Source organism: Canis aureus, chromosome 32 (assembly GCF_053574225.1).
Source record: "Canis aureus isolate CA01 chromosome 32, VMU_Caureus_v.1.0, whole genome shotgun sequence".
Taxonomy (NCBI): domain Eukaryota; kingdom Metazoa; phylum Chordata; class Mammalia; order Carnivora; family Canidae; genus Canis; species Canis aureus.
This window is the reverse complement of record NC_135642.1, coordinates 39480623-39499001: the sequence shown is the minus strand read 5'-3', so window position 1 is coordinate 39499001 and position 18379 is coordinate 39480623. Positions and strand designations below refer to the sequence as shown.

General features: G+C 35.3%; 1 protein-coding gene across 7 annotated transcripts in view; it reads right to left on the bottom strand.

Moving 5' to 3' along the window:
* Nucleotides 1-18379, bottom strand: part of LRRC49 (leucine rich repeat containing 49) — a 166702-nt gene that overhangs the window by 33090 nt on the left and 115233 nt on the right. For all 7 annotated transcript variants that reach the window (XM_077881715.1, XM_077881714.1, XM_077881716.1 and 4 more), the window contains 2 exons: nt 16983-17146; nt 2312-2549 (listed from right to left, as the gene is read on the bottom strand). In XM_077881715.1, coding sequence (XP_077737841.1) covers nt 2312-2549; nt 16983-17146 — 402 coding nt within the window. The remainder of the gene's footprint in view (nt 1-2311; nt 2550-16982; nt 17147-18379) is intronic.

Genomic DNA, 18379 nt, shown 5'->3' with positions numbered 1-18379 from the left:
CCCCCTTGGGTTCATTTTGTTGTGGGCTCTCTATGCCTCCTGAATCTGGATTTCTGTTTCCCCAGCTTTGGGAAGTTTCAGCTACTATTTCCTCAAATAAATTTGCTGCCCCCTTTTCTCTGTCCTCCTCTTCTGAGGTCCTGATTCTGTGAAGGTTATTACACGTATGGTGTTGCTGAGTTCCATAAGTCTATTTTCATTTTTTATTGTTACTTTTCTCTCCCCTGTTCAGCTTGATTGCTCTCCATTACTCTGTCCTCCAGATTGCTGATCTGTTCTTCTGCTTCTTCTAGTCTACTATTTATTCCATTTAGTGTATTTTTAATTTCAACTACTGAGTTCTTCATCTCTGATTGGTTCTTTTTTATGTTTTTTTAAATCTCTTCAGAGGGTCTCACTGAAGTCCTCCACTCTTTTTTCAAGTGAGTATCTTTATAATCATTACTTTAAATCCTCTATCAGGTACATTACTTATCTCCATTCCATTTAGCTCTCTTGTGATTTTTGTCCTGTTCTTTCATTTGGGAATATTTCTGTTTCCTATTTTGTCTAACTCTCTTTGTCTGTTTCTCTGTGTTGAAAATGTCAGCTCATCTCCTGCTTTTGAAAGTAGCAGCCTTATAATAAAGAGTCCTGTAGTGCCCTTGCAGAGCAATATCCCCTATTCACCAGAACCTGGTACACTTCAGTAGTATCTCCTGTGTGTGTTGCATGTGCCCTGTTGTGGCTGAGCTGTGTTTCCCTTAAGTCCAGTCACTTGCAATGGCTCTTGGCCTGTTGTGGGAGAGGGAAATGGTCCCTATGTTGTTAGTGGACCAGTTAGGGGGGCTGTCTTGGCTTGAGTTGAGTCAGGCCAGGTGTTTGCCAGAGCAGGGCTCTTTCTCATTGTTGTCCCCTGAGAAGCATTCACTGGTGGGCAAGGCCTGCACTCAGACCCAATATCTGCCCCCAGCCCATTGCTGGTGCCACAGTCAGACTGGTGTGTGTTGTTATCTTCCTCTCTGACCAGGGCAAGAGTCCCTTTGGAGTAGTGTTAGCCCCTTTTGGGGCTGCTTCACAGTGTCAGGTTTGTGGCACCACTTTGGAATGACTCTGGTCAAGAGCATATTAGAGGGGACAGGTCCCATAGGAGGGCAGAGCTGCAGGGTACATGGTGCCACCAAGGTCTGCATCCATCCACTGCAGGGAGGGACCTGCAGCCACTCAGGAAACCTCCTGCCCAGGTCAGGATGGAGGGGGCATGTTCACAGAAGCATGTGAGGATGGTGCATGCTGTTCACAAGCTAGGTGGAGAGTGCTGGTGTTGTGCTAGTTCCTACATGTGTCTGTGTATCTAGGCTTGGAGTGGGAGGGAGATGGCACCTGCCAGCATTTCTGTTCTTGGAAAAAGTCTCCACAAGATCCCTGCCCCTCCAGCACATGCTCTGAGGCCAGTAAATAAATCTCCTTCCCATAAATCCCAGGTATTTTTCAAACTGCTGCTTCTATACTATATGTCAGTGGGGCAGTTTGTTGTGTCATATCTTTAAAGATAAAGATTTAGTTTCCTTTTGCCCACTGGCTCTCCTAGAGCCGTGTTTGCTTATTTTTAAATTTCCAGGGGTTAATCCCCACTGATTGTAAGAACTCATGGAGTTAGGCCCCTCTGGTTTTCAAAGCCAAATGTTCGAGGAATTTGTCTTCCCTCCCTCCCTGGACAGTCCCACAAGTCGGTTTACCTTTTGAGCTGTCTCTGCCCTCCCTACCCTCTTCGATGTGGCCCCTTTGTTACATTTAGCTTTGGAGAGTCTGTTCTGCCTGTCTTCAGGTCATTTTCTGGGTTTTTACACAAATGTGGGTGTTATCTACTTGTATCCACAGGATGAGGTGAACTTAGGATCTTCCTACTCCACCATTTTCTCCTTCTCGAACTAATTCTAAATGAGCTACCAAAATTATTTTAAATGTTGTTAGGAGACTACTATAAAAATTATATACAAATGTATATGTCCCATTAATACTGGGTAGAATAAATGGATACATAGTATAAGATTAGGTGAAGTCCTGAAGAGTGCTTTATAAATAGAAATACATAATTTGAATGAAATTATATTAGTCCTTTATATTCCATAAAGAATTATTATATAGAGAGATAATTTCAAGGCCACTTATGAATACTAATTTAAATCCCAGATCCAGAAAATCAACACAAAAGCTTAGTCTCCCTGCCAGATAGAAACTGCATAAATAAAAGTTAAAACAGGTCTTTGGCCTGAACACACAAGTCATGACTGAGAATAATTCAAATATACTACCAAAAGGAAATGTTTACCAGAGAATTAGGAAATTTAATCTTCAATTTGGGAAGCACTTGGACAATTTCATCAAATTCTATGAAAGTGAAGGACACTGTTGTCACCATTCCTGCTGTCTGAACACTCCAATTCCGATCTAGAGATTCCAGTGCTCCTGAGCCATATAGAGAAAGTGTGTCCCCATCCACTTCAACAAGGTGTGTGTCTGTGACAGATAAACCTTGTAAAGCACTGGTGAGTCCTGAGTCCAGAGACCTGGAAAATGCAGCATACAATGAAAGTCTTATCATGAAAAATAAATAATAGACAATAAAAGCTTGTTGGCAAAGGTATTTGAAATTTTAAATTCATTTTTTGGTTTCAATAATTAAACCTAGAGCATCAAAGACTAAATTTCAATAGAATATTGGGAACTTGTGTATTCTTCTAGTTATACATTTTAATTCAAAAAAAGGCACAGTGAACAACAACAACAAAATACCACTTTAAACCCAAATTATTTATATCAATTAAAGGTACTGATATCCTATTTAGTTTTAAAACAATCAACTTAGTATATCATGGATATCTTTTCTCTTTTTCTGATTCTTTTCATGATAGTACAAACATGTTTTCCTAATCTATAAAGTATTCTGCTGTCTAGCAGGGAAAAAAACGCACTTTACAGAACACTATTTCTATATTAAGAACCATATGAAAATATATCTATAAAACAGTTGGGAAGACACATAAATACTGTTAACAATAGTTTACCTCTCAGAAGCTAGATTAAGGGGTAACTTTGACTTTCTATTTTTGAATACCTCAATGTGGGTTGACATTTTGCAATTGTATACTACAGTTATAAGTAGTAAAATTAATGAAGATTTCTTCCCCATTTTGAAATTAAAAATGAAAAATAATCCACTATTTAATATCTGTCTCTCTCTCTCTCTATACATATATAAAGACACACACATATATATAATATACACAAAATCACATACTCTACTGAAAATAATTGTTACTATTTCCAAAGTAGAAGCCACATTTTTTTTTTTTTGCAAAAGGTACCCAAATGATAGACAAAGAAGAAAAGAAATAGCTCAACCCAACTCAAATTTTCTGATTTGTGAACAGAGACATAACTATTTACTTACCCAGTTTCAAATCTCAAACAACATTTTACTTTTGTTCTATATGCTTTCATTCAGCTATCTTTACTTTCCAAGAGTATTTATTTACCCTTACTAATATTAGTACTTTGCCTTGCTTTGTGCTTCTGTGAATTTTAATATACTTCTCCAATATATCATTTCTCTTAGTGTATCATACGTATATGTTTATAATTTGCCTTCTCTATCAGTTAATTCCTGGAGGCTAAAGACTATATTTCCTCATCTTTGGGGCACTGAAGCCTAGTAATATATTTTCACAATGTATGTTAAATAAATGGATTATTAAGGATCTTCAAATTTTTTATAATGCTGATATTGGAGGAGAAGACTGACAAACCATTACCTTGTTTTTACTATGTTTTACTGGACTTATGTGTATTTATTTTGGAGGCATCAGCCCGTAACACACCCGTGCATACAATAATAAGCTGGGTAATAATATCAGTCAATTTGAAGTGAATATGCAACCAAGAAAATACAAAGAAGCTTGATTTCTGCCAGGCTAGGGCTTAGGACAATGATTATTATATGGCAGTAGTTAGACATTTAACGAGCAGTAGTATTTGAATAACCTATAATCCTATAAAGGTAAAGGCTGATAACAGAATTTAAAAAGATAGAACTAGGAGTTCCTTATATTGTACTTTGTGTGATACCTTTGTGTTGAGCTATGTAAACATATAATTATTTCTGGAATAAGATAAAGGATAGAAGTTATATTTCACTGCTACTAAAATATAGACGTCTTGCTGAAAAGAGTGCATACCCCTGTTACAACACTTAACATACTACATGGCAATTACCTGCTTACTTGTCTGTCTCTCTCACAGTGATCTTTGAGGGCTCCAACTTTGTCACATTTAGTAGATCCACCATCTAGCATTGCTCCTAGCATATTTTATATTCAATAAATATTTCTTGAATGAATTAATCAAGTGAGACAATTATGATGTTTTTAATGATTGTCTACTGAGTCTTAAGAAGGATGTTCTGATTGTAAGCTATGGTTTGAACAAAGGGGCAGAATCAGTGATCCAGATACAAAAGGGTTAGCAAGGTGCTCTCAGGTAAGGCAAAGGCAAATAAGGAAGACATAAGGTCAAGGCAAGAAAAAAAAACCTAGCTAGTTGCCTAATGGCCATGATACCCAGCAAACCAAGTTCATTTTAATGTAAAAATGATGGAGAATCAGAGCTATGTATCAAAAATACGAGTAAATACTTTGAGAAGGGTATTGTACTATATCACATTTTTGGAAGTATGTTACCTTTCTTTTTCTTTTCCATGTGATTAAAAATAAAAAAATATAAACTCCAAGATAAAAGTCTTTCATCAGAAAGGGATTATTTATTTTGTAGAAAGGTTTGTCAAGCAGTCTGTTGGGAAAATAAGTGAAATAATAAGCCTAAACTCAGGAAAATAGTAATATGGTTACAAAAGAAAGCAGAAGTAATCTCTAACTTATATAAATCTCACATGGACATTTTGTAAAAAACAAAGGTGAGTTTTCTGGGCAACAGGAAATGTAGCACCTGTTAAATTAGGTCACACTGTTGCTAACTCATTTTAGTTATTTTCTGAATGAGGCTTGAATTTAGCCTCAAACTCTGGCCAATATAGAGTAGAGGAACCTATTCTTCAGGGAAGCTGTGCTCTAATTTGCATAAAAAATTACTTGGGAAGTTTTCCAAAAATGTTTATATGTTGGGGATTGTCCTTCCAGTTTTCCTTGTGTGCTTGGTAGATATGTCCACATCTTTGCAGTCATACATACTACATATTATTTCATATGTTCATTCATTCATTTATTCAGCAAACATTTGCTGAAAGCCCATTATATACAGGGCACTGCTAAGGATTCTGGCATAGGCAACTAAATCATCTGTATTGATAAGGACAGTCAGTATAGAGATCATGTACAAGTGCTGAGTGTATCAGAACTTTTCTTCACTTTCATAGGGCTATAGTCTAAGAAATATAACAGCTCTAATCATACTCTGCAATCAATTTAATACATGAAATATAATTAAATTGAAATGACCTCAACCTCTCTTAAACAAGTAGGTTTATCTATAGAGCTTACTATGTATCAGGTATTATGTTTGGCACTGGGAATATAAAGATAAATTAAAATTTACTTGCCCTTAAAGAGCTCCCAATATGGATGAAGGGTAAAGAACAAGACAAATATATATATATATAATATATAATAATTATATATATTTGGGATTATATATAATATATATAGTAATATAATGTGCTCATTTTCATATAATGAATATTTAAATGATATGCTGTGAGAATACAGAGGAAGGAATTCTTCCAGTAGGGATAAGTCAGTTTTCAAAAGGAGGTAGCATTTGAACTGGTCCTTGAAAGATGCACAGTAAAATTTCACCAGAAATAGGAGGAAGCACACTTCAGGTAAGAAAAACTAAATGAAGAAAGGTATAGAATCCTAATTATATATAACATATTCAGGTAAGAACAATTCCCATATGGCTAGAACACTGAAACAACTGGAAGAGTTGTAGGTGAAAATGAAGATGAAAAGTCAGATTTTATCCCGTAAGGTTGAGGAGTAGAAAAAAGTAATAAAAGAGCAAACTAAAAGGTAACAGGACCATATTTGATGCACATTTTTAAGCACCTCCAATGTGCCATGCATGGAGCTCAATATAAAGATGAACACGACATTTCTTGATCCTCAAGGATCTACCTCAGACAGATAAGTTGGTCATCTTTGTGGAAGACGTAGCAGGGAAAGGCTGGATGAAGACATATTAGTAGGAAAACCAGTGCTATAGCATCAACTGGATCATATAAGGGCATAAGAAAAAGGAAGTCATGGTATAGTGGAAATGGAATTGGCAAGAAAACCAGACAGACCTTAGTTCAAATCCCAGACCTGTCATTGATAAACAGAGGACGTTGGGAGCAAGTTATTTAATTTCTTTATAGTTTCAGTTTCTTGTACATAAATGGTAATTATAATACATATTTTTTCAAAGTTGTCATAGATTAGAAATATTCTAAGCCATATCTCATGCTCAGCTCAATACATTTTAGTGATTATTATCAATAAAAGAAGAGAACATAGATACAACATGTTTAAGAAAAAATAAAAGCAGAACTTAGTGACTGAAATTGGAGAATAAAGGAAAGGAAAGAGTCAAATGTGGCTCAAAATTGTAGAGTAGGTGACTGGGTCAAGTGGTCTAGTTTTCTACCCCTGTCTAGTCTAAATTAACACACTGAGAAATGTGGCATTCCTATGGAGAATCCATGTTTTAAAATTTGTTTTCCCATGAAGCCTAATACGTTTCCATGTATATTTCCTACTTCAAATATTTATAGAACAGTAGGCAGCCTGCCATCAAATAGGAATTCTCTCCAAGATCCTCACAATCAAGTGGCTAATTACAAGTACAAATGTTCATTTAATCAACCTGATCTTAATATAGGAATCAGAAAAATATTCTATGCCTTCTTGATTAGTATAAGACTCCAAGAAAAGACAAAGTAATTAATTTAATGCAATAAAGTAACAAGTTCTTGAAAGCCAGGCTAAATAAAGAATATACTCTTAAATGCCTAACTGGAAAAAAAAGACAATATTTCAGAGGATTATGGGTTTTTTTGGTGGGTTTTTAAAAATCTTTAGGTTTTCTATAACAGGCTAGAACAGAAAGACTTAAAATATTTCGGAAGATTCTTTTCCCAATGAATAAGTGGTGCTGATTCCTATAATAACGTATTTTATGAATTTCTATTACAACATTCGTAGGTGTGGAAATTCATTTTATGCATTATATTTTATTATGGTAGTGTTGGCTAAAGTACCACAGTCTTCATAGACAGGAAATGACCAAAAATAAACCAGCTTCACTGCATGCATCCAATGTAAGCAAAGAAAACATTACACCAAGTACTTTCCCATTTCTGGCAGGGAAAAGAAACCTGCAATATGTCATTTTACTGTAGAGCTGTCCCAAGTACAGTGAACAGTGAAATCATTAATGGGATATACCAAAGTTTTACAGAATTTCTTCTCTTTATGTGCCTATAATTTTTTCATGGATACTTGTTTCCAGGCATTTAGTTACACACCCATAAGCCAAAGGTCACAGACACTCTAACACAAGAATTAGCCACTTTTTTGGCATTATGAAATGCTAAAGACTATAAATGGGATTGTTAAAAATGGAAAAACTTATGTAGTATTAAGAAACAAATTGGAACCCTAAGGAAGGGACTTTGTGACCCTCTGACATTCTACCTTCAGAAAGAGCCAGGTTTATATCATTCCAGAAAGATGAAATTTAATTATATTTTAAAAGACTTACAGAGAATATAGTAACATAACTTCCAAAATTTAAAACTTTCCACTGTGTACTTTCAGATAAACTAGCACAAAGACTGAACACATGAGTTTGAAATCTCCCTCTAAATGCCATTAAAGTAATTGAACTAGTGCAAACCCACAACAAGAAGTACAACAGTTGGGGGTGAGGGAGGGACAACCTGCCATAAGAAGATTCAGAAAATGTCTGGAAGCTAGAAAGTAAAAGAATTTTGAATGATGAAGAAAAACAAAGGAAGTTGTTGCTTGGAATATGCACTGGGGACAAAAACAAAGATGACAGGCAAATTGCCCAGTAGGACTTTTGGAAAGGAAAGAACAATAGATATGATAGAAGATGGGAGTAGAAATAAGACTTAATATAGGGGCATTAATTGAAGATCTATATAAGGACCTATCATCTACTTCTCCCACTGTCAGTAAAACAGGCCAAGTGGCATTGCAGATCAGTGGGAGAAGGAAAGAATACTCAATATATCATTAGGGCAATTAATTCCTCCTATATGAGAAAAACACAATCAGACCTCAATCTCAAACTTAAAGACCAATTCCAAATATAATAAAAACTAAAATATGAAAGGCCAAATTTTAAAACTTTAGGAAGACAAACTGGGAGAATATTTTTACAATCTCAATGTGGTAAAGGATTTTTTTTCTTAAATACAATCCAAATGGGTAAACCATAAAAGGAAAGGTATATATATTGGTTATCTTCAAAACACAAATGTTATTTATTTATTTTTTAAAAAATATATATACTTTAAAGATTTTTATTTATTTATTCATGATAGACAGAGACTGAGAGACAGAGAGAGAGAGACAGAGACACAGGCAGAGGGAGAAGCAGGCTCCATGCAGGGAGCCTGATGCGGGACTTGATCCCGGGACTCCAGAATCATGCCCTGGACCAAAGGTAGGCGCTGAACTGCTGAGCCACCCAGGGATCCCCCACAAATGTTATTTAAAGGCAAAGACATATATGAGATTGCATGGGGGAAAGTAGAGAGCAAAAAGAAGGCCTGGAACTAAAATCTGAGTAATCCTACCACCTAGAGGTTGAGAGAATAGAAGTACTTGAGGATATTAGAAAGATACATAAGGCAAGAAAAGGCTACTAGGAATATGCTATAAAATAATAAACTGTGAACAATGGCCCAAAAGGAAACCATGAGACTAAATTACATCAGGGAGATAGCAGGCTTCAGGAAGAGTAAGTTCCATTCAATAGATAAACAAGAAGTTCAAAGAAACTGGAATGTAGTAAAGGCGGCACAAATTTCTTTGTTTAATAAATAATAATAATAATAATAATAATAATAATAATAACAATAATAGTAAAAGACAGGCCATCAGAAATCAGATAAAAACAAAGTACATAAGAAAACTATGGCTCAAATGCGAAGTAAACTAAAGTCTGGTATGATTTTGAACATGTTTTGAAGTGTGATGAAGAGGGGGCCATTTGAATTTGATGCTAAGAGTATTTTCCTTGAATGGTTTAGGAAGCAGAAAAGGAGATACAATCACAGTATGCTACTTAATGCTCAAGTAAAAGATAGTTACATAATCACAGAAACTTAAACAGTGTTACTGGTTTTCAGTCTTTAGAAGCTACCAATTGACAATGTTATGGTTACAGAGCAGATATAAATCACATTAATGTTGAAATAAGTGAAAGTATAGCTCATAGAATATAGCAAAATTGTGGTTCCAAATGAGAGAAAATGGTAGAATGAGCAAACCCCAAACTCCACAAAAGCAACAAATATGCTAGCAAAAGCTGTCAGAATCCACTTTTTCAGAGCTCTGGAATCTAACAAGAAATTTACAATCACCAGGGAAATGTGTAATGAGGGAAAAACATGCTGAATTTCAAGAGGAGAGTTCTGTGCACTTTAACTTACCTGGTGAACATCTCCTATTCCCCAGCTCAGTGGTGATATTGAAGATGGCAGCCCATATTCTTTGTGTAAAAGAACAATACATACTTTACTCTCAAAAAATTGGGGTTGTGTTTTGACATGTCTGCTGGTTCTCTGAAGGATCAACTGAAGAGCCTGCCTTTGTTTTACCTGCCTCAGAGCTTTCCCTAGCCTGGGTGGCTTCCTGCATGGTATTTGTTGAAAGCATTTAAACACAAAAGTATACTAGGTGCACCACATGCGGCAAACAAGACAGCAAAAAATTTGAGGCTGGGGAAGGAGAGAATTGGGGGAATACGGTCTTTGTTAAGTTCTTGTGTATTCCAGGGAACCCAGAAGGCAACATTCATGTCCAGGGTTGGACACAGCTCAGAAAAGACTTAAGAAGATCCTAAGCAGTCATCTCTAATTGTTGAAAAGCAAAGACAAGGGGAAGAATCTTGAAATAGAAAGGGAGAAGTGACTGATCACGTCTGAGGGACTCTCAAGATTAACAGCCAATTTCTCATCAGAAATCATGGAGGGCAGAAGGCAGTGGGATGCTGTATTTACGGTGCTGAAAGAAAAAACTTTCAACCAAGAATTCTATATCCAGCAAAGCAGCACTTTGAAATTAAGAAATTAAGAAATTCCCAGATAAGCAAAAGCTGTGAGAGTTCATTGCTAGTACACTTGCCCTACAAGAAATGCTAAAGTAGTCACTTAGACTGAAATAAAAGGACATTAGATAGTAAGTCAAAGCCATATGAAAAAACAAAGAATACCAGGAAAAGTAATTACATAGGTAAATAGAAAAGCCAGTATAACTGTATTTTTGACTGGTAAGTCTTCTTTTTCTCTATATGATTTAATAGACAAATGCATAAAATAATAGTAATAAATCTATGTTAATGTGCACATAATGTATAAAGACGAAATTTGTGACAATAACGACATAAACAGAGTGAAACTATATAGAAGCAAAGTTTTTATATATGATTGCAACTAAGTTGGTATTAATGCAAACTAATTTGTTATTAAGATGTTAAATGTAATCCCCAGGGTGACAACTGAGACAGTAGCTAAGAAATACATACAGTAAAAGGAATGGGAAGAGAATCACAATGGCACACTAAATAGTCACTTGAACACAAAAAACGTAATGGAGGAACTGAGGAACAGAAAATCCACATGATAGAAATCAAAGAGCAAAATGACAGAATTAAGTGCTTTCTCATTAGGATTTGATAGATTAAACTTTCCAACTAAAAGGTAGTTTTTAGCAGAATGGATTAAAAAAACAAAACTCAACCATATGCTCTCTACAAGATTAAAAGACACAAACAGATGAAATTGGAAGGATGGAAAAAGATATTCCATGCAAATGATAACCAACAGAGAGCCAAAGTGGCTGCTAATATCAGACAAAATAGATATTGTGTCAGTAAGTGTCCATAGGACATTTTATATTGATAAAAGGGTCAATCCACCAGGATAGTGTGACATTTATAAACATGTTGCATTTCATGTCCAAAATATATAAAGAACTGGCAGAATTGAAGGGAGTAATAGTTCAGCAATAATACTGGGAGATTTCAATACCCTACTTGTAATAACAGAATAACTAGACAGAAAAAATAATAAGGAAATGGAGGACTTCAAGAGTACTATAAGTCAACTAGATTTAACATACATAGAAAACTCTACCCAACAACATTTGAATGTATGTTCTTCTCAAGTGTGCATGGACCATTCTTCAGAATAGACATATGTTAAGCCACAAAACAAGTCTCACACAGAACATCTCTGAAAACAATGGAATAAAACTAGAATTCAGTAACAGAGAGAAATCTGGAAAATCCACAAATGTATGGAAATTAAACTCTTAAACAATGGGTCAATGATGAAATCACAAGGGAAACTAGAAAAGTATAGCTCATAAAAAGTTGCAATGTAAAATAGTGGGAGAAGTAAAGGGTAGACTCGTCTTGCATAATGAAAACTTGAAAGCTACTATCTATAGCAGATGAAACACAAAATAGAGGTTTAGTTATAGTAAATTACAGGAGTTATTAATAAAGGAACTCTAGGTATATAGTGTTGGGGAGCTAACGAGTGAGTGAATCCTTGTCTATTATAACAAAAAATCTATCTAAACCTCATAAGTTGAGAAAGTATAATATACATTTAGAGATTTGGTAGAAAAGGAGTTAGCTTAAGGAGAACACATAATGAAATGAGCACTGGGTATTATACTATATGCTGGCAAATTGAATTTAAATAAAATTTAGGGAATCCCTGAGTGGCTCAGTGGTTTAGCACCTGCCTTTGGCCCAGGGCATGATCCTGGAGTCCCGGGATCGAGTCCCGCGTCGGGCTGCCTGCATGGAGCCTGCTTCTCCCTCTGCCTGTGTCTCTGCCTCTCTCTCCCTGTCTCTGTGTATCTCATGAATAAATAAATAAATAAATAAATAAATAAATAAATAAATAATCAATCTTAAAAATAAATAAATGAATAAAATTTAAAGAAAAGGAATTAGCAAGATATTATTTTTAAAAAACAAAAACAGCAGCCACCCAGGTAAAAGGAAATCAGGTGACTGTGCCATCAGAAAAATCAATGCAAATAGCTTTTCAAGATGAAGAGTGTTAACTTATGTCAAATGGTGTGGAGAGTTCAAGTATAAAATAAGGATTTCAAATTCAAAAAGTCTATCTGTATACTCCAGTAAGAACCCCTGGTGCATACCCATACAAGGTATAATCAGCTCTTTTAGAAATAGCTCTGTCTTTCTGATGTAAGAGATTTTACATGAATCAAACAAGCACAACTAAATTGCAGAAATTATTTATAACCACTAGAAGTTATAAGTAATTTTGCATTAAAATTTGCCAATAATTCACTATCTTTACAGTTTACTTTACTTTTTTTTTTTTTTTTACAGTTTACTTTTCTAACTTCAAATATCATCTATGTCTCCTTGACTTCATAGTTTTTAAGTAATTAAGAGGTCAGACCAAGATAATGTAATGATGTCTCCATGGCACTTTGAACTTACATTACTAAAAAATAAATCTTCTGCCAGAAATTGTGGATCCCTTTCCAGTGATTCATTACTACTCTCCACTGAACCCATACATCACTTTTCCCATCTCTCCCAAACTCCTCTTATGTGCTTCTTGCTTAAAAGGCCTCTGACTTTGTGGAACTTCTAATAAAAATTCTGAAACTCTTGGCAGTAACTATAAGGCATAACAATTTTCACTAACAGATACTTCCTCTTTGTCTTGGAACTGAATGCTTATTTTTGAGACCATAAAAGAGAAGACTCTGTAAGTTTAAATTATTTTAGAGGGTCACAGAATTTTTGGTCATAGCTGCCTAAAAAGTTCAAAGTGTTGGGAAAGTCATATTAATAGTCTGCAATTCCTATCTATTAGAGATCTTTTGCCAGGTAAAAGAGCCGATTAATAAACAAAGACATTCTGCCAACCTAGTAAAACGTGAACAGTGAACAGCCGTGCATCAAGAGCACAGGATGCATGACAGACTGGAAGGAGATAGGCTGATCACTCTTGAATACACTGGCCCCTAGTGCCACACCTAGCTCTACTATCAGTAATTTCAGTATCTACAATAATAGCTTCAGTTGATCTCTCTCTCTGATGACCCTCACTTCTACTCTTCTCTAACAACCCACTCCCATGGCCACAACAATGGCCTCCAAGTTGCTCTCAGATATGCTGCACCTTCAAAATCTTCCACTTCAAAAACTTACTTAACTCTGACCATAAATTCTGACTATTTCAACTCACTACTCACCCTCTTACTTCATAAGCTTCTCATCTTCAACTTCATTTAGATTTCCAACTTCAGAAATACTAAATTTTCTCCTAATCTGTTGGCAACCTTGTATTTTTTAATACTTTAAAAATCTACCCCAGACCATATTACCAATCATTTTTTTATCATTATACTTGAATTTTTTATTCTTTATCTTTGATCCTTTATCTCCTTACTCTTTATCAAACACATAGCTTCTCTACTCTTACACCTACCTACACTGTGCTCCTGGAAGACTCATTCAACAATTCTGACTATAGTTGCTACATTTTCATGGTCTCTAACCTCATTTAATTCCTCAGAATTTTCCTTCAATCTTTCAATGCTTTCCTAATGACCTCCCTCTGGATACCAAACAAACCTGAAAAAAATGGAGGTATACCATGATTTCTAAAGTGATGGTTTATTATCTTAAGAATGTCAATACTTCTGAAATATATAACTTAAATGTCACTTGAATACAATTCTTAACATTTCCATTTAGATTAAATAACTTTTCATTGAAGTGTAATTAACATACAATGTTATATCAGTAGATTAAGTCATTTTAAAGTTCATATGGATCTTTAAAAAAAAGGGGGTGGGATCCCTGGGTGGCTCAGCAGTTTAGTGCCTGCCTTTGACCCAGGGTGTGATCCTGGAGTCCCAGGATCGAGTCCCACATCAGGCTCTCTACATGGAGTCTGCTTCTCCCTCTGCCTGTGTCTCTGCCTCTCTCTTTCTCTCTCTCTGTGTCTCTTATGAATAAATAAAAATAAAATCTTAAAAAAAATAAAGTTCATATGGAAGAACAAGTGTGTGAGAATTACAACTTTGAATAGTGAAAGCAGATTTTTCCTACAAAGATATTAAAACTTACTATGAAACTACTATAATGAAATAGCTTTGGTATTGGCATTAAAACAGATAAATAGATTAGTGAAATGGAATGGAAAGTCCAGAAATAGGGGCACCTGGGTAGCACAATCAACTGAGCATCTGGCTCTTATTTCAGCCCAGGTCATGATCTCAGGGTCCTGAGATCGAGCCCCATGTCTGGCTCTGCACTTAGTGTGGAGTCTGCTTGAGATCCCCCCCTCTCTCTGCCCCTCCAGATTGTGCTCTCTCTCTCTCTCTCAAATAAATCTTTAAAAAAAAAGAAAGTCCAGAAATATATACAAATATTTATGGGAACTTAACATAATATGAAAATGGCATCCCCATTAAAAAGAGAATACCTTAATAATAAATGCCATTATCAAATTGACCAAATGAAATAAAATCAAGTTAGATTCTTACCTAATATTATACATAAAAATAAAGTTGGAGTAGAAAGAACTAACTTTTAAAACCTTATTAAAATTTTAGGATATAATGTATGATTATTTGGATAAACTTGGATCTAAGAAAACTTTTTTTAAAATTTTTTTCAAAGATTTTATTTATTTATTCATGAGAAAGAGAGAGAGGCAGAGACACAGGCAGAGGGAGAAGCAGGCTCCATGCACGGAGCCCGATACGGGACTTGATCCCGGGACTCCAGGATCACGCCCTGGGCCGAAGGCAGGCGCTCAACCACTGAGCCACCCAGGGATCCCCCAGATCTAAGAAAACTTAAGGAAGGTAGGAAAAAATGTTTTTTAGAAAACAGCAATCAGAAATAAACTGACTCATGTGGTATTTCATAAATCTAAAGCGTAGGACTATAAAGTTTTAACTTTATAAAGTGTTATAGTTCTGACTAAGTAAAATGATATTAAAGAAAGCTCTAGGTTGATATAAGAATGATATATATTTATTATATAAATTATAAATTATCACTGAATTAAAATTTCTATTCTTGTTGCTTTATGTTGCTAGCTGAAAAAGCTGAGAAGTTCTACATATAGCTATGATACCCAGGTGAGCTGAAGAAAGTACAATATAAATTAATAGAAATATAAATTAATCCTATAACTAAAATTTTTGAAGTATATTTGTCTAAATATATGTCACATCCTTCAACTCCAAGAAAACTTCCAAAATATTAGTGTGATGCCTCTTAAATTATTTTCTTCATGTCATTTTTTGCATATGAAAAGTTTAAAGAATACGATCTGAAAACTTGGAAGAAAAGCTACATTATATTTAGTATGAAGTGTTCTTCAGAATTTGGTTTAAGGTCTTTAAATAATGGTGTTTCATCAAGTGAAACAAAATTGAAATGCATTCTATCTTTGATTTTTAGGCTTTGTTTTAAATTTATATAAATATATAAATGATTTTTTAAATTATAAATAAACTATAGAGATATATATGCTTTATATCTCTCTCATTTATTTGATTTGAATATGCTTTTTTAAATTTTTTTTAAGATTTTATTTATTTATTCATGAGAGAGAGACACACACACACAGAGGCAGAGACACAGGCAGAGGGAAAAGCAGGCTCTATGCAGGGAGCCCGATGCAGGACTAGTTCCCCGGTCTCCAGGATCAGGCCCTGGACTGAAGACGGCACCAAACCACTGAGCCACCAGGCTGCCCTTAAATATGCCTTCTAAAGAGGAAAAGAAATATGTAAAATCTACATAGTGCACTCAGATTTGCTCATAAAACAGGAGATATATATTATGTGACACATATGTTACAGAAGAAAAGAGGTCATAAGCCCACAGGAATAACAGATATACAACACAGCTGGAGTAATTATTCAGGTTTTATGCCAAAATTGCTTAATTACTACCAGTTAGGAGTAAGGTTTTGTGCTGGCTGCTGGGGACACAAAAGAGGTCAAGATAATCAGGAATCAGAATCAGGATTCTTTTCCTCTTCAAGCTTACACTCTAGTAGGGAAGATAGATATGAAACAACTAATCACCCACTAGTTACTTAATTATGGTTATGGTAAGAGCTGAGAAGGAGAAGTACACAGTACTGAGAGATGAGGGGTATCTGAATGAGTCTAGTCTCCAGTACGCAGCTGGGGAAGGCTTTCCAGGAGATGTGAGGTTTAACTTTAAAATCTTCATCTGGCGTTAACTAGGGTGGGGTAGGGAAGTAAGGCAAGAAGTAGTGTCAGGGGACAATACAACTGTTGTAGGAGAAAGGCTCTGAGGTAGGGAGTAACAACTGCAAGCCACTGATGCAGCATCACAACAGTGGCTGATGGTATGGGATGAAGTAAGTGAAACAGGTAGAGGGTCTCCTAGGCTACATTACACTAAGTAATCTAGATTGTTCTTTTTTCTTATGAAAAATAGGAAACCACTGAAAGGTGTTTTAATTACGGGTCAGTTTATATTTTCAGTATTTCCATCTTCCCTTTTAAATTTAAACTTCTAATTTGAGTAGGTTTTCTTAAGAAAACCATTTTTAAATAATTGTATGTTAAGTGGTTTCCCATTTTTGCTCCAAATTCAGTTCTCCAAAGACATTAGTACCCGGAAAGAATACCATTGCATACCCTGTTTCCTCTGGAAATGCAGAAATGGTGCTTCCATGGAGCTGAGAGGGGTCCTGAGGAGAGTCAGAAACTTTTCTATCTTGATTTGGAGCAATATTGGGTATTCGATGTTGTTGCAAGTCCCACTTTCGAGCTACGTTGTTAATTGTTAACCTTTTCTTCTCCTATGAAAAAGTTTATTGTGACAAGAATTACATAAAGCAATTTTTTGTAGCAGGAGAATATCCCCAAAGCACGTTGTTTATACTACTTATCATACTTTTAAAATGAGCCCATTCCTTAAAAGTAGCTACAAATAGGTACCCTAAAAGTACAAGTGGCCTTTATTTACCCTGTGCACTTAATCATCTCAATAAATGGTCTATCACCCTGAAAGAGAAAAAAATTACACACAAACAATAATTACTCCCAGTAAAGATATGAAAATTTACTATCTGAAAGTTCAATTTGACAGAAATTTATAAGCTTTTGTGTTTGAACTAGCAGGAAGAAAACTAACAATTTTTTAATTTTCCTACCCAGTTATTCATACTAATATGATGGAACAATCTCCATTGAGAGGTGGGGAGAAGAAGAAGGGTTGATCAATGTTCCGAGCTTCACAGGATGACTTACAATGTCTGAAAATTAATAATTACATAAGCCTACTAAAAGAAACTGTACTAAGTTGAAATATTTCTAGGCAACTAGTACATCCTAGATGAATAGGAAAGAAGTTAATTCATTATATGCAGTGGATGCCTTACAATGGTTTTCAAACTTTAGGGTGCCCAAATAATAAAACACCAATTGCTGGTTCTCATCTCATTCTGATTTAATGTGTTTGAGGTGGGCTTGAGAATTTGCATTTCTAAAAGCTCCCAGCTGCTGTTAAGGTTACTGCTGCATGGACCTCACTGTGAGAACCACTGACTTGGGGTATTGGGGCTCCATTCTCTCACAGAAATCTGTTGAAAAAAGCAGCTAGACTACTGAAAGAAAATGTGCCTGACTGAAATGTTTCTACTCAGCTTATATAAATTGATAAGGAAAATAATATTCTAGTAAAGTGTCCATTATCAAAAGTTATCATCTTTAAATGGCATGTCAATGTGGTCAAAGTGCTGAAAATAGACACTTTCTCTTTCCTCTTCACTGAGAGAACTCATCCAATGACCGATCAGCTGGGTGATATTGACCTCTCCTACTGCTGCTTTCAGAGTCAGGAAGGGCTGCTAGGAAAATTCTTTGCCCATTTCCTCAGTGCATATATGCAGAATAATAAACTTTTAGTTCCATCTCTTTGCCTATATTGGGATATCTAAAATTTTAGCATTGAAAAATGGTATTGAGTACCTTAATTAAAAGTAAACTTTTTTAGGGACGCCTGGGTGGCTCAGCAGTTGAGCGTCTGCCTT